Raw genomic sequence first — 14,598 nt, 5'->3', positions numbered from 1 at the left:
ATGATAAATTTGTGACGAATTTTTTTGTCTCAAATACACTCTGTTGGGAACATACTTGTAAGTAATTAGCGACAAAATATTGTCATTAAATGAGAAATTAGAGACAATTATTTTGTCATAAATATAAGAAATGGAGACAAAATAATTTTGTCACGTTTAATATAAACGAAGACGAAATTTTTTCGTCAAAGAAGCTACCAATAGAGACAAAAACAAATTCATCATTAAAAATGATAAAATAATGTTAAAAAAAATTCATCACACATTGAGGATAATAGTGACAAAATGTGACAATATTTTTTGTCACGACAAATGCATTTAGTGACGAAATAAAAAATTCATGACAAAATTAATCATCCACCTAAGCGAAATAAGAGACAAAAGAACCTTCTTTAGGGATGGAAAATTTTGTCAATAATTTCATAATATTTTTTTCCATATTATATACCTATTTTATCAAAATCTAAATTTTAGTTCAACAAATATAACCCTGTTCATGTTGAAACCTGTTGAATATAACAATTCCATCACAACTTAACCTAACCTGTTATCAACACATTTACGAATTAACAAAATGAAAATATCCATTCATCATCACAAATAATTTCATCCTAATACAATAAAATAGTGAAATATCCACAAAATATCCAAAAGTTATAACTTGTTCAATTTTACCAAAAATCCAACAATAACTAGTACAACTCCACAAAGTATGTGTATCCTTATCAAATAAAAATGAACATTCAAGCAAATTAGATCATTGTTGCACGTCAAAAATGCCACCCCAATCCAATCTGCAAAAAAATTAATTAAAAACTTTAGTAATTAATTAATTATACAAAAGATTAAAAACATTAGTAACTCATCAATTCACAAATGGTGCATCCCATTAATGTGCCGTAAGTTCATATAGCTTATATTGGTCCATTTAATTCTTAAAGTGCAAGGATACGTACCAGTTTTTCTACTCTAACAGGGATTGACCTAGAACCACACCTGTGTTTTGTATACATCCTTTCTCTGTTCGCGATGTTACCCTTTGATTGCTCCTATAAGAAAGAATGACCAATATAATAATGAAATGTATCATTAGTAAGACAAATATGTTAGCTTTTGATTGTTCCTGTAAGGAAGAATGAACCAATATAACAATGAAATGTATCACTAGTAAAACAAATTTAATGCTTGATAATAAAGAATTGCATTGTTCATATCTATCCTTTTCCTATATATCATTTCAACTTAAAAGATGTTTCAAATTATTCACTAGTTTCATTCAATTCTTTGAAATATAGATTAGAAGACTTGTTGAGATTTCATTATAAGATGATTTTTCTGGGTGAAAAAAGAAAAACGAGTAATTTACACCGTACACAATTAGGGGGCATATAAGCGTGGGCAAGATAGATTGTGAAAAAATCCATTTACATTTCACAAGATATGGAACAATTACTGATACCAAACTTATATCCCTTTCTTTCTTCCACAACTATATCAAATCTAAAGTTCTGTCTTAATACCCTGTATTAGTTACTCAGCTAGTTGCTTACCATTATCATGAAACTTCAGACCAAACTCAAGAACAAACAGAAAATACAATCATAGAAACTGAAATCTTAGTTCTTTATTCTATGATGTGAAAGATGCATTTTAAGGAATCATAAATTAATCTCCTATTATGTGAGCCTTCCAATCCATGTTTAATAGTTTCCCTTTCTCATTTTGCCACTTATTTGGTTTTTATTATGTTTCACTTACATGCTTAGAGGATAAGGAAAAAAGAACACATGGAATTTCACAGCAAATTGATTGTGTTCTTTCTAGTTTTTTTGAAATCTCTCCCTATTCTAATCAAATTTTATCTAAGTTACAAGCAAAAGAATATGAAGTTGCTACAATTCATCCAAATTAATAGCTCTCTGTTGATCTTCTACCTCAATGCTTTCTGAGAGGCCTCATCACAAAATATACACAAAAGTAAAATGACACTACTACAAAAACATATAAAAATCACACTTTTTTTGTGTGATGTATGTTATTTAATCACACCTTTTAGTTTTGTTAAAGTGTGATCTTTGGGAGTGTGATTAAAAGGGGTCATTTTTAATCACATATTTTAAGTGTGATTAATAACATTTAGATCACACCTTTTAAGTATGATTAAAAATATTTAGATCACATATTTTAAGTGTGATTACAAATATTTAGATCATAGCTTTTAAGTGTGATTAAAAATATTTAGATTACACATTTTAAGTGTGATTAATAACATTTAGATCACACCTTTTAAGTGTGATTAAAAATATTTAGATCGCATCTTTTAAGTGTGATTAATAATATTTAGATCACACATTTTAAGTGAGATTAATAACATTTAGATCACACATTTTAAGTGTGATTAAAAATATTTAGATCACATCTTTTACAGATTTTAAGTGATTAATATCTAATAAAATATGTGATTAATAATCAGATAAGATCACACATTATATGTATTTGAAGAATGTAATGCGCACTATATACTATATTTTGAATCACAACCATATATTGAATGGAATAACGTCATATATTTCATAAATGAAAGTTAAATGTTTAAAAGTATATACAAAGGAATTAATAAAAAGTTTTTAACTGTGCTTACATATATTAAAAAATAAAAAAACTTGAAAAAATGAAACTGTTGAATTCTTTGACCATATTTTGCATTTCTCCAAGAAATTTCTGACTTGAAAAATAAAAAACACAAATTAATTCAGAAACCACTAGAAGCATATGAATAAACTTAATATTTTTTGTAGAGATTGTTCTTGTCTTACAAAAGACAAAATCGAACATTTTCTCATCACACTGACTCGTCATCTACTGCATCAATAGAAAATGAATAACAACTTTGATTAATATTAGTATAAAATGTTTGGATTACCATATATAAATATGACATATACATAGAATCAATAAATCCAAAATGAAAATCTTCAATGTATGAGCAGATATTTTAAAGTCATAAAACCAAATATACATAGAATCAACAAATTTAAAATGAAATCTTGAAGTGATTATATATTCCTTACCAACTAAAGAAATTGTTGATTAGCAATTTAAATAACGGAAGTTATATCATACTTACATTGGATTTCACTTATAGAACACAACATTGATATCACGGGGGCTATGGCTCACATGATACAACACTTGCAACATTTGCCGATATTATGCATAAACATAAAATCAAGACAGCTTTTATAGTAACAATGAGGAAAACAACAACTAAAATGTAGCTTCCAAATAAATAAATACCTGTATTTCCATCATAATAGAATCCAGAAGAAGCATCATAATAATAGCCAGATGCTTCATCCCAAACAAAGCCAGATTGTAATGAATAAGCATCCTTTGGACCTGCAACCTCTCCACCACTTGGCTCCTGCCCACCAGAGGGCTGCTTATTGTCTGGATTATACTCCTTTGGTGCCCATCCAACAACATCATACTACAAGGATTGAAAGGAGGGAATGTATTTATTCAATCAGGTTCGTTAACAATATAGACTAATTACATCTAACCAATACAAGAAAATAAGAAGAGATCAGCCAGGTAGAATGTGTGCATGTGTGCATACACGTGTGAGTGTCTTTGGAAGCAATCATGAGCATTCAAAGTGTTTGCTTCCTGAGTTACCATTGCAATGAATCCTCTCCTTAAATTACATAACACTAAAAACAGCTTCAGGTCAGCAAAAGGACCACAGTGGTTTTCTAGATAGCAGGGATAAAGAATGGGATGAATAAACTATGAAAAATCCAAGAACAAGCACAAAGTGTATCCTGCAACGTATATGATGCTACGTAGGGGCAGAGCCAGGATTTCTCCATAGGAAGTCATACGGCAGATCTCGCCGAGCTGTTAATGGATCGGCATGAATTTTATTTGATTAAATCATTATTGAATATTACTTAATAGAGGCCAATTGAACCAATAAAATTATAAGAGATTAATCTCAATTAAACATTATTTGTATAGTTTTTATAGTTGAAGGGATCAAAATGTATGAATTTATAGATAAGCGGTAAGGTGATATTTGCTAATAGTTGAGGGGATCTTAATGTTAGGATGATCATATTTTTTTTTTACCACAATTTGTTTATCACCTTAGCCATTCATGCTTAATACTAACGTAGAATTGATACATAAGATGGTAAACAAAACATTGTAAGAAAATATGCCTATCATAATATTATTGTAAATGTTTGAGACCACTATATGAGTTACTAAATTTTGAAAGCCAACTCTAATACAATGTAGACTTCACAAATTTTTTGGGAGTGCTACATTGAATTTGGTGGGCTATCATGTAATATGAAAAATAAAATAAAAATTAGAAATAGCATACATATGTACAAATGAAAATTTTCAGAACCTTGAAGGGGCCACAAACCCCCCTCCCTCCCTCCGCCCTTGGTGCTACACATCATAAGATCAAGTTAACTAGCACTAGAGAGCAGAAAAGAGCAGGTTGCAACATGATGGCAGTGTATATACATATAACGAAGAAGTGAACATCCAAAATTGCCACACTAACATATTTAGTATAGAATAGACCATTATACATTTATAATAAAAATGAAACAATACATGCCTACCTGTTGAGCAAATGCTGCTGCCTCAATTGCGGCAGCCGCAAGACTGCTTGACTGAGAAGATCCTGATGGCCCTAATCCCGGTCCAAGAATACTTTTTGCATATGGTACTCGCAGAATCTGTCTGTTCTTTTCTAGAGTTGCCCCGTTTGTTGCTCCAAGAGCTTTGGTAGCATCCTCAGCCTGGAGAACAAGAAAACACATAAAAACTGTAAGAATTTATGTATTATTGATTGATATATTGATATCTATTACAATGATTCATGATTCCTATATATAGAAGAGGGTGAGTGTGTAGTAGGTAAGGAGTAGGTGAAGTGGAGGTGGTAGTGGTGTAGTGGGTTAGGTTTAGTAGAGTAGGTGAGGTGGTAGTGGTGTAGTGGGTTAGGTTTAGTGGAGTAGGTTTAAGTGGGTGAAGTAGGTGGAGAGTAGGTGGATTTTAACAGCCCCCCGCAAACTCAAGGGGGATAGGAACTAACCAACTTGAGTTTGGAGAGAGTAACAAAACAAGAAAATACATAAAAATAAAAGAGGATAAGAGACACTGTATGGTCGTGTCAGACCATTGGTGAAGACACTAGATGGTGGTGTCATAACGTTGTAGAGGACACTGTATGGGGGTGTCATAACCATGTAGAGGACACTGTATGGTGGTGTCATAACGGTGTAGAGGACACTGGATGGCAGTGTCAGACCGATGTAGAAGACAGTTTATGGGGTCATGTCAGACCGTTGTAGCAGACACTGTGTGGTCGTGTCAGACCGATGTAGAAGACAGTTTATGGGGTCATGTCGGACCGATGTAGAAGACAGTTTACGGGGTCATGTCGGACCGTTGTAACAGACACTGTTGTGACAGTTGTTGTGACAGTTTACGGAGTCTTGCTGGACCCTTGTAGAAACTAACCGGAATCAATGTCAGGACAGTTTACAGAGTCTTGTCGGACCCATAAAGGAGCTAACCGGAATCAATGTCGGGACAGTTTACAGAGTCTTGTCGGACCCATAAAGGAGCTAACCGGAATCAATGTCGGGACAGTTTACAGAGTCTTGTCGGACCCCTAAAAAGTCGCACCCTCAAAAGGTGTGCCCAATCTTTCAAAAGGCGTGCCATCAAAAGGCGTGCCCAATCCATAAAAAGGCGTGCCATCAAAAGACGTGCCATCAAAAGGCGCGCCATCAAAAGGCGCGCCCATATTGTCGGCGAGCGTCGAGCGGCGCATGATGCGCGTGTCTGCCGCTTCGTCATGTTCTATATAAATCAATGTGGAGGCTGAGGCAGAAAACCTGCTAAAATCTTCTGAAAAACTCTTCCTTGCCTGAGAGAGAAACTCTGTAATACGCTGTAACCAACCTGTCTCTGAAACACTCAGCAACATGGCCTCTTCTTCCCGTCCAGCTACCCAAAACATGGCCTCCTCTTCCCGTGGGCTGCTTACGCTCTTTCCAGAACTGAATGAGTCCACAAGAGAAATAACTGGTGCGGTGGCCAGTGAACCTCAACCAAACACCTCTGTGTTTGCTCCGTTGAACTTTCCGATGCGGTCGGTGGAGCAAAAAATGGCGGTGCAAACTGATATTGAGGCCAATCAGTATACTTTGAAGTCATGTGTGGAAAGCATGACGGCGGTCACAAACTTGTCGCACCGGCTGCAGAGCAGGACAAATGAGGTGCAACAGTTAAACTCCCAGCTAGCTCTGCTCCAACGCATGTATAAGGATGCGCGAACAGAGATAAGTGTGCTAAGGGCGGAAAATAAGGAGCTGAAGCGGAAGGCCACTGTGGTGTTCCGATTTGGAGGTCCGCCATATGCTGCAGTGGAGGAGCAGGGAGGAGTGAATGTGCTTGGTGGATTAGGAAGCACAGAGGCAGCACCGGCAAGGGTCGCTCAGGACGAAGACAAGAAGAAAAGACCGGCGGAATAGGCGAAGAAGTGAGGTCGGTTGGTGGCCGGCTGCAGAAAAGAAAACAAAGCCGTTGTTGTGTTGTTGTTGTTTTTTTTTTTTTTTTTTTTTTGTGTGTAAAATTGTGATCGGGGTTGATCCCCGAAGATGAATAAAGCAAGTGTGTTGTGCAAACTCGAATGGTAGGTGTGGTAATGCAGAAAAATCAACTGGAATAATTTTATTTATTTATTTTTTTTTTTTTTTTTAATTTTTTTTTTAGAATGGAAAAATGAAGAGAAAATAAAATAAATAAAGGGGTAATGGAACCCACGTTGTTGTGCAAACCAACACATGATGGTGTCAGCCATTATACCTAAAGGGGGTAGTGATAGATTAAAAAATATGAAGATATGATGAGGGGGATTGGAAGATGTGGGCTGGTATAGTGATAGAATATATGATAAGAAAAAAAAAAAAGGGTATATACAGAGAAAAGAAAATAAAGTGGGAAAGAGTGGTGTTTGGCGTGGTGTGAACGTGGAGTGGTTGGGTAATATCAAGTAATAAAAAGATATATATATATATATATATATATATATAAAATAAAGAAAGTTGGGGTGAGATGGAAAAGTATGGTTAGAGAGAGAAAGTGGGTGGCGTGAGGGTCAGGCCCATGTGGGGCAAGTGCTTTAGCAGATGGCGGAGGGACATGCCCATGTGCGGCAATTGCTTTAGCAGCAGAGATTCTTGAAGGTGCAGTGATTCTTGAGGTACCAGTATCTGGGCTTGAAGTACCAGGAGAGAGAACACCAGTGGATGGAGTGAGAGGCAATGGATGGAAAGAATTTCCAGTTTTCCAACGTAACGAAGATAATCCTTCATCCATATGCAAGGCTCCACCAGTGACCAGTGACATATCTGCCACACTTTGAGATGGAGTGGAGCTTAAATGGACACTAGTGATATCAGATTCAGTAGGCCCAGTGGAGAGACTCAGGTGCAAGTCAACCTCGGGCTGCATATCAGGTGCCCTCAGATTAGAGCTTGCATGCTTCTTTGGGATGGAAATCTTCTCATTCCCAAGATGAAGAGAAAAGTCCAAGTCAAGATCCATAGAGGAATCCTCGTCAGTTTCTTTGGCTGAAGACACTGTAGTGCATGCGGTTGCTGAACTCCCCTTACTGTCCGAGGAAGAGTACGGGTTTACCAACCAAGGACCCTTGGTTCAACCTTGCGAAGAGTCGTAGGAGTAATCTTGATGGTTTGGGTGAATCTGGACCGTTGCTTCACGGGTTGGGTGATGAATCAGTTTGTTGAGGAAGGAGAGAGAATTAGAAAATTTGGGTTTGTCCGGCGGACGGCCAAGGCGAGGCTGCCGCCCGCCGGTGAAGCGGAATCACTAAATTCTTAACCTTGCTCTGATAGCATGTAAGAATTTATGTATTATTGATTGATATATTAATATCTATTACAATGATTCATGATTCCTATATATAAAAGAGGGTGAGTGTGTAGTAGGTAAGGAGTAGGTGAAGTGGAGGTGGTAGTGGTGTAGTGGGTTAGGTTTAGTGGAGTAGGTGAGGTGGTAGTGGTGTAGTGGGTTAGGTTTAGTGGAGTAGGTTTAAGTGGGTGAAGTAGGTGGAGAGTAGGTGGATTTTAACAAAAACCATAGTTTGAGCATGAATATCAATATGTTTCAACAAACAATAACATGATAAAAAAATATTTATATTTATAAAAACCTAACTTTTATTAAGAGTGGAAAAAAATACGACAAAAATAAAAAGCACAAAGACTGAGATGACCACAATGCCTTTATAATTGCAGTTTGCATCTTACATAGTTTTTAAAGTGAGCCCCGTTGCAACTCATAAATCAGCTAAGCAGTCCCATTTGTCTAATCAAAATCAAATCAGCGTGACAAAATCAAGTGACATTTTGAGAGCAAAAATGAAATATCATATAGTCTTTATGCTGGGTCATTGTGGTAGACTTGGTAACTAATAACTGAAACTCTAGAAATGGGAATTCCTTAATTTACCACAAGCCCATTACATGGTTATCGAGAAAAATACACATAAATTATGCTCCTCAACAGTTCTCATTCTTTGACACAATTCTACGTTAAGAATTCATCAATCTAATTTGATTAGTGAACGTAATGTGTAATCTTTCTTGGTCTCCCTTTTCTTTTTTAAATTTCAAAAGATCACGTCTAAATTTATCACTTTTCCCTTCTCATTTCCTTTCCATCCATAAATCCCTACTCAAATCCAATATCCAAACACCATAGTTAGAAGATTAAGTCCACCCACAAATTGGAAACTACAACTAACACCAATAACTTGTTTATTGGAGTTATCGGTGTCACACACACAGAGAGAGAGAGAGAGAGAGAGAGAGAGAGAGAGAGAGAGAGAGAGAGAGAGAGAGAGAGAGAGAAGGAAAGCATTGTAATGTGTTGTTATCAAGATAGACATGATGTAAAAGATACAAAAAAATAAAAAATAAAAAATAAAAAATAAATAAAAAAGCACCAGAAGACTACTTAAGTTGCAGCACCGGTTGAATGAAAATTAATTGAAGGTGAGATGCTCTTCCATGTCCCAATACCTATATAGTAGCTTTGTGAAATTAAATTCAATAATCAAGCCTCCAAGTTTTGCAATCAGAATCAACAATAGTAACCCACCAGCCACTTCGCTATACTTTAAATCAATTTTTCTTAGAAAAAGGTAGATGCAATGTTGATTACAAATTCACAACTGCAATGAAATGCAAAATTTTGTTTGACTTAAAAACTTCCAACCTTTGAGAAATGATTGTCACTAGCAGAGGTTCTAATGGGCTTGTTCAGAAACAAATGAACCAGCTTCAAATGATGAAAAACAGAGAACCAACTTCAAAAAACAAAGAACCTGCTTCAAATGAACCCACTACAATCCCCACCATTTCATCAACCCTAGACCACATCTTCCACACATACAGATACAAATACAGTATCAACATACAAAATTCTGAATCAACATATAGTATAAAAAATAAAAAATAAAAATTCCAACTCTGATTTACAAAACCCAAATACAATATCAACATTCCCACCCAAAACCCTCATTCCAAATGAAACACTATATTTATATAATTCCAGTAATAATAATCATAATCATATACAAATATATCTTATGAATGACATACGAAAGGAGCATAAAAAAAAGAAAGAGAACAGAACTCACCAAAAGTTTCAAGATTCAACAGAGACGAAGACTTGAGTGAGCAACAATGGGGATTTTGGAGCTGCAAATAGAATTAGGGAAAATGAATCAAGAACAGAGGCAAAACAGAATTGGAAAAGGAAGAGTCTGGTATATGTTTGGAACTTCTAGATCTTTTTTGGAAGAAGGCGTGTCTGCTGGAGTAGTGGAAGAGGAAAAGGCAACAATTTTGGGATATATTTTTGAATAAAAAAATATATTAAAAAATATATATATATATATATAATCACATTTATATATTTTTTTTATATATAATCACACTTAATTAGAAAGTGTGATTAAAAATATATATATAATGACACTTAATTAAAAAGTGACATAAAAAATAAATATATCACATGTTAATTTAAAAGTGTGGTTAAAAATGTATATATATAATCACACTTAATTGAAAAGTGTGATAAAAAATATATATATATATAATCACACTTAATGGAAAAGTGATATAAAAAATAAATATATCACGTGTTAATTAAAAAGTGTGATTAAAAAATGTATATCTATAATCACACTTAATTGAAAAGTGTGATAAAAAATAAATATTATCACACTCAATCAAATCAAGTGTGATTAACATATCAATCTAATTTTTTTTATCACACTTCTAATTAAAGTGAGATATTTTCACGTATCAAAGTGTGATCTTTATCTATTTTTGTAATAGTGTGAGTCAAAAGTTCCGGACAAGTTTAACTTTGCGATCATCCAATAAACATGTTCGCTGGTGGCCCAACATAATCGACTTGTGTTCAGCTTCAGATTTAAGATTATGTATCATCAAGCTTCGGGAAATTATACATCAAACACCAGAGACACCTTAAAGAACCATCCTGCTACCTCCCTCCCTCTATAATCCTATAAATAAAAAATAAGTAGAAAAGAAAAGCACACTTATCTTTTTCTTTTCTTTTTTTCCCTTGAAATGAGTAGCAAAGTTTACAAGGGCAGTAGGAAGGAAAAAATTACTCAGCTTCTGTAAGAACATTTACCAGCTCTCCCAGCTACTCCCTGCAGTAAAATCAATTGTTCCTCCTCATCAGAAAAAAAAAAAAAAAAAAAAAGAAGAAGACAAACTAGATAGGAGTGTTGTGAGTTGCAAAATACCAGACAAATTTAATCACAACATTGTCAAAATAGCCAACACAAGAAAATCACCAGTTTATTGGGGGTGAGAATTTTGAATGCGGAAAGTTTTGGAGAATAAGGCGTAAGAAATTTGCATAATAATTATATCCAATAAATAACAGTAGATTACTCAATAGATTAATAAATATGAAATTTTTTTTGATTTTTTTTTTCTGATTTTCATTACAAATGAATATTTAAATAATAAAACGACTCTTTTTTTTTTTTTTTTTGCAACAGAGAATGTCATTGCTATAAAAAAATTATTTTTTATTAAAATAATTTTTTTATAGTTAATGAATTTTTGTTTTTGTTTTTTCATTTAGTAAGGTTGAAAATTTATTTGTTTCATATTTATTTTAATGAATACAAAATTATTATTATTTTTTATTTGGTAGAAGTAGGGATAATATTTTCCATTAAAATAAAGTAAATTTTTTGTGGCCAATGAAAAATATTTTTTTACGACCCATTTTTTTTTTTGTTAAGTGATGGTGAAAGAGATAAGTGGTGAAGTTGTGGTAGTGGTAGAGGAGATAGAATAGTGGTGGTAGAGAGTGAGCAAGGTGAACACAATGTGGGAGAGAGACAAATAGACAGACACACATAGAGAGAAAGAGAGAGAGAGAGAAGAGCGAGAGATAGACACAGAGAGAAAGAGATAGAGAAGAGTGATAAGTGAGAGAGAGACAAAGAGAGAAAGAGATATAGAGAGAGAGAGAGACAGGGAGACAGAGAGAGAAAGAGATAGAGAGAGAGACATATAGAAAAATAGAGAGAAACAAGATATGAGCGAGAGATAGACAGAGAGAGAGAAATAGAGCGAAGTTAATATGAGGGTAAGACTTGAGGGTTGGGAGAAGTTAATAAATACTAAGGTTTTTTTATTTTTTTTAAAAAAAAATCAAGAAATTTAGATTAAGAGGTTGGAGCTCCCACAAGGCTTGGGGTTAAAAACCCCCTTTTGCTTAATATATAGTATAGATGTGTAAATACAGTCAGCCAGTAAAAATTTTAAAATTAAGAATCTAAACGTTTCAAAGATGGAAGATGTTTACAAAGACATGGAAAGGTATCCAACAAAACTACCTAGGTTAAATTGTTATGAAGATTTGCATTTAAAATTTACATTGGATCTAATGGCTACAGAAATATATATATATATATATATTTTTTTTAATTATTGGTTTGCAACATCAAGTCTTATCACAATATCTTTCCATAATCTCTGTAATTTAGGTGTCTAAAATCAACAGAAACATGTGGAGCACCATGGTTATTCCCATTTCTGTCTAATTTAAAGTTTGGGCATAGTCATTATTACTATCTCATGACTAGTGTCATTCAACCGAGTTACTGAAGGTGAAACAAGGCCTCCCTGATATTTCCTTAAGAACAAAACAGAAGCAAATTAGAATATGAACACAAACGCAAAGAGGTGAAAAAGCTCTGTAACTTGTAATTTGTCATAAGTTGGTATTGGCTCAAAACAATCCAAAGAACATATAATTGGTTGATCATTGGTCTTGGGTCAAAACAATCCAAAGAACATATAATTTGTTATAATCAGTGAACAGATAAAAGAAGAAGAGGTTTGAAGAACTACGAAAACTTGCTAACATTTTGTTTTCCTTTTCCTCCATAAAAGATTTGCTTAATTTATAACTCCCAAAAACCTTGTGAAACCAAAAGCAAACCAGGCATGCAACTAAGGGATATTTGATCTTGGATTTGGGTAGAATTTGTTCAGTTTTTTTGTCACCTTTCCCTTTCCCTTTCCCTTTCCCTCCACAAAACTCTATACAAATCCAAAATCCAAACAAACCTGGAGTGCAAGACGTGAAAAATGATAACTGATCAATAGAATTAGAGATCTTAGATTACTACAATCTGGAATGTTATACACACATTAATTCAGGTGTACAAACCACAAAAAGCAATCAACAGAGGTAAATTATCAGATGCAAGTCTCACATATTCATAGAAACTTAGCACAACATTTTTTAAAACAAAAGAACCAATCACAATCAAACAAACTGAAATCATGTAAGTAAGTCACATAAGAGTCTATTCCAAATTGAAGTTTAGACCATAATTACCTTAATGCCTATCTTTTCACTTGAAAACTGCACACCACACAATGAATATGATCTCTTCACCTCAGCAAAACCTTAATAAATACCCAAAACCCAAATGAGATTTACGCCCATGGACTCTCCCAAACTAAGCAAAGTGCCAAAATCAGTAACAACCACGGTAACTGAACACCTTTTCATTATTAAAAAATGAAAAACAACTTAATAAAATCAGTCTTAAAAAACAGTACCCCTTTCATTAAAGTTCATAAAACGTCAGTTTAACAAACAACACATATAATAACACACCAAATAAATGACTTTCTTTTAATATTCCAAAACAATCTTGCAAAAACAATCAACAAAACCCATTACTCAAAAATGGGTTTTTAACAAAACCCAAGTCACAGAAAATGCCCAAAAATCGAATTTTCAAATAAATCAAGCAAACCAACCGAAGCTCATAAGCAAAACCCAAGTCACAGAAAATGCCAAAAATCGAATTTTTCAAATAAAACAAAGCAATCATATCTTAGTTGGTGGGTTGAGAGTGAGAATGGGGGTTTATATCACGAGAGTTTTACCAATTTTGGGTCAAAAAAGAAAGCTTCAAAGATCAGAAACAACGTGCTCGGTTGGTTCACAAAGCATTGAGTGAGATTGAAGACATGGTTTAGAAGTCTACTCTTTATAGAGACCTTGATTTGAAGGAACATAGTTTGTGAGATAAATGTGTTGGTACCTGATTAAATGGCCTCAAATCAGCAAACAAACAAGAGGGTGGTGAAGAAGCGTGAAGCACCGCAGGAACGAATTCAAGAGAGAGAAATAACTCCTTTTGAAAGAACAATTTAGGGGTTTCTCTTTATATATTAGTTTATGCTGGTTCATCTGCCTTCACATGGAGTTAATTTTACTTTTCACAAATAGGCTAGGTTTGGCCTGGATTTTTTTATTTTTTATTTTTAGTTTTTTTTAAGGATAAAAAGATAAAATAAGTTAAAAAATTAATAAAATAAAATATTACATTCAAATTATAACTATTTAATTTTTTCTTTTACAAAAGTTAGAAAAATCAAAAAATTCATTCCAAACGAGACTTTTTAACCCCAAACTAAAAAAAGTTAAAAAGCCAACCTACATCACAAACGAAAGCATAATATGACAATATCACTATTCTAAATACTAGCATATCACCCGTGCTATGCACGGATTGTATTTACAATTATCTATATATGTGAATTGTGATTTTTAAATGTCTTCTTTTTTAATTTATTTTAAATGTCTTCTGTTTTTCATTTTTTATATTATATTAAAGTTTATTATTTTGATGATAATCATATGTGTTAAACTTTTCAATGAATTAAATGTCTTTTTTTTAGGGCAAATTACATATACACCCCTCGAGGTTTGGCTAAATTACAGATGCCCCCCTGAGGTTTGAGAAATTACGAATTCCCCCCTGAATGCTATATTTGCATAAGAAATTAGGGGGTAATTTGTTATGAAATATAAACCTCAGGGGGCAAATTGTTATAAAAATACAAACCTCAGGGGGCGGGATGTAATTTCCGAAACCTCAGGGGGGTATCTGTAATTTAG

At 33.8% G+C, this 14,598-nt stretch overlaps 1 protein-coding gene across 16 annotated transcripts; it reads right to left on the bottom strand.

The window, feature by feature from the left end:
• Window positions 1–566: 566 nt before the first annotated feature.
• LOC114281410 (uncharacterized) lies at window positions 567–13,912 on the bottom strand. 16 transcript variants are annotated; one of them, XM_082905693.1, is made up of 9 exons: window positions 13,739–13,910; window positions 13,021–13,091; window positions 10,786–10,804; window positions 9,758–9,818; window positions 9,073–9,137; window positions 4,641–4,820; window positions 3,298–3,490; window positions 957–1,049; window positions 567–794 (listed from the first exon to the last, which is right to left on the bottom strand). In XM_082905693.1, exons 7-9 carry the CDS (start codon window positions 3,487–3,489, stop codon window positions 771–773), a joined length of 309 nt encoding a protein of 102 aa, XP_082761819.1. In that variant the 5' UTR covers window position 3,490; window positions 4,641–4,820; window positions 9,073–9,137; window positions 9,758–9,818; window positions 10,786–10,804; window positions 13,021–13,091; window positions 13,739–13,910; the 3' UTR covers window positions 567–770. The 16 variants fall into 16 exon arrangements, 14 of the variants coding, with proteins under 14 accessions (XP_082761819.1, XP_082761812.1, XP_082761851.1 ...); XM_082905686.1 differs by lacking the exon at window positions 9,073–9,137; XM_082905725.1 differs by lacking the exon at window positions 9,073–9,137 and having other exon boundaries at window positions 9,758–10,804; window positions 13,739–13,912.
• Window positions 13,913–14,598: the final 686 nt, after the last annotated feature.

Source organism: Camellia sinensis, chromosome 2, assembly GCF_055761805.1.
Source record: "Camellia sinensis isolate YWXY chromosome 2, ASM5576180v1, whole genome shotgun sequence".
NCBI classification, from domain to species: domain Eukaryota; kingdom Viridiplantae; phylum Streptophyta; class Magnoliopsida; order Ericales; family Theaceae; genus Camellia; species Camellia sinensis.
The sequence above is the reverse complement of the archived record's forward strand: the minus strand, read 5'-3'. Positions and strand labels throughout refer to the sequence as shown.

Excerpts from the sequence above, each read along its gene's own strand:
- LOC114281410 (XM_082905725.1), bottom strand. The coding sequence starts at position 3,489 with ATGATGTTGTTGGATGGGCACCAAAGGAGTATAATCCAGACAATAAGC. Across the intron at positions 1,050-3,297 it reads CTATTATGATGGAAATACAG|GAGCAATCAAAGGGTAACAT; the intron begins GTATTTATTTAT and ends TCTTTCTTATAG. Across the intron at positions 795-956 it reads CTGTTAGAGTAGAAAAACTG|ATTGGATTGGGGTGGCATTT; the intron begins GTACGTATCCTT and ends ATTTTTTTGCAG.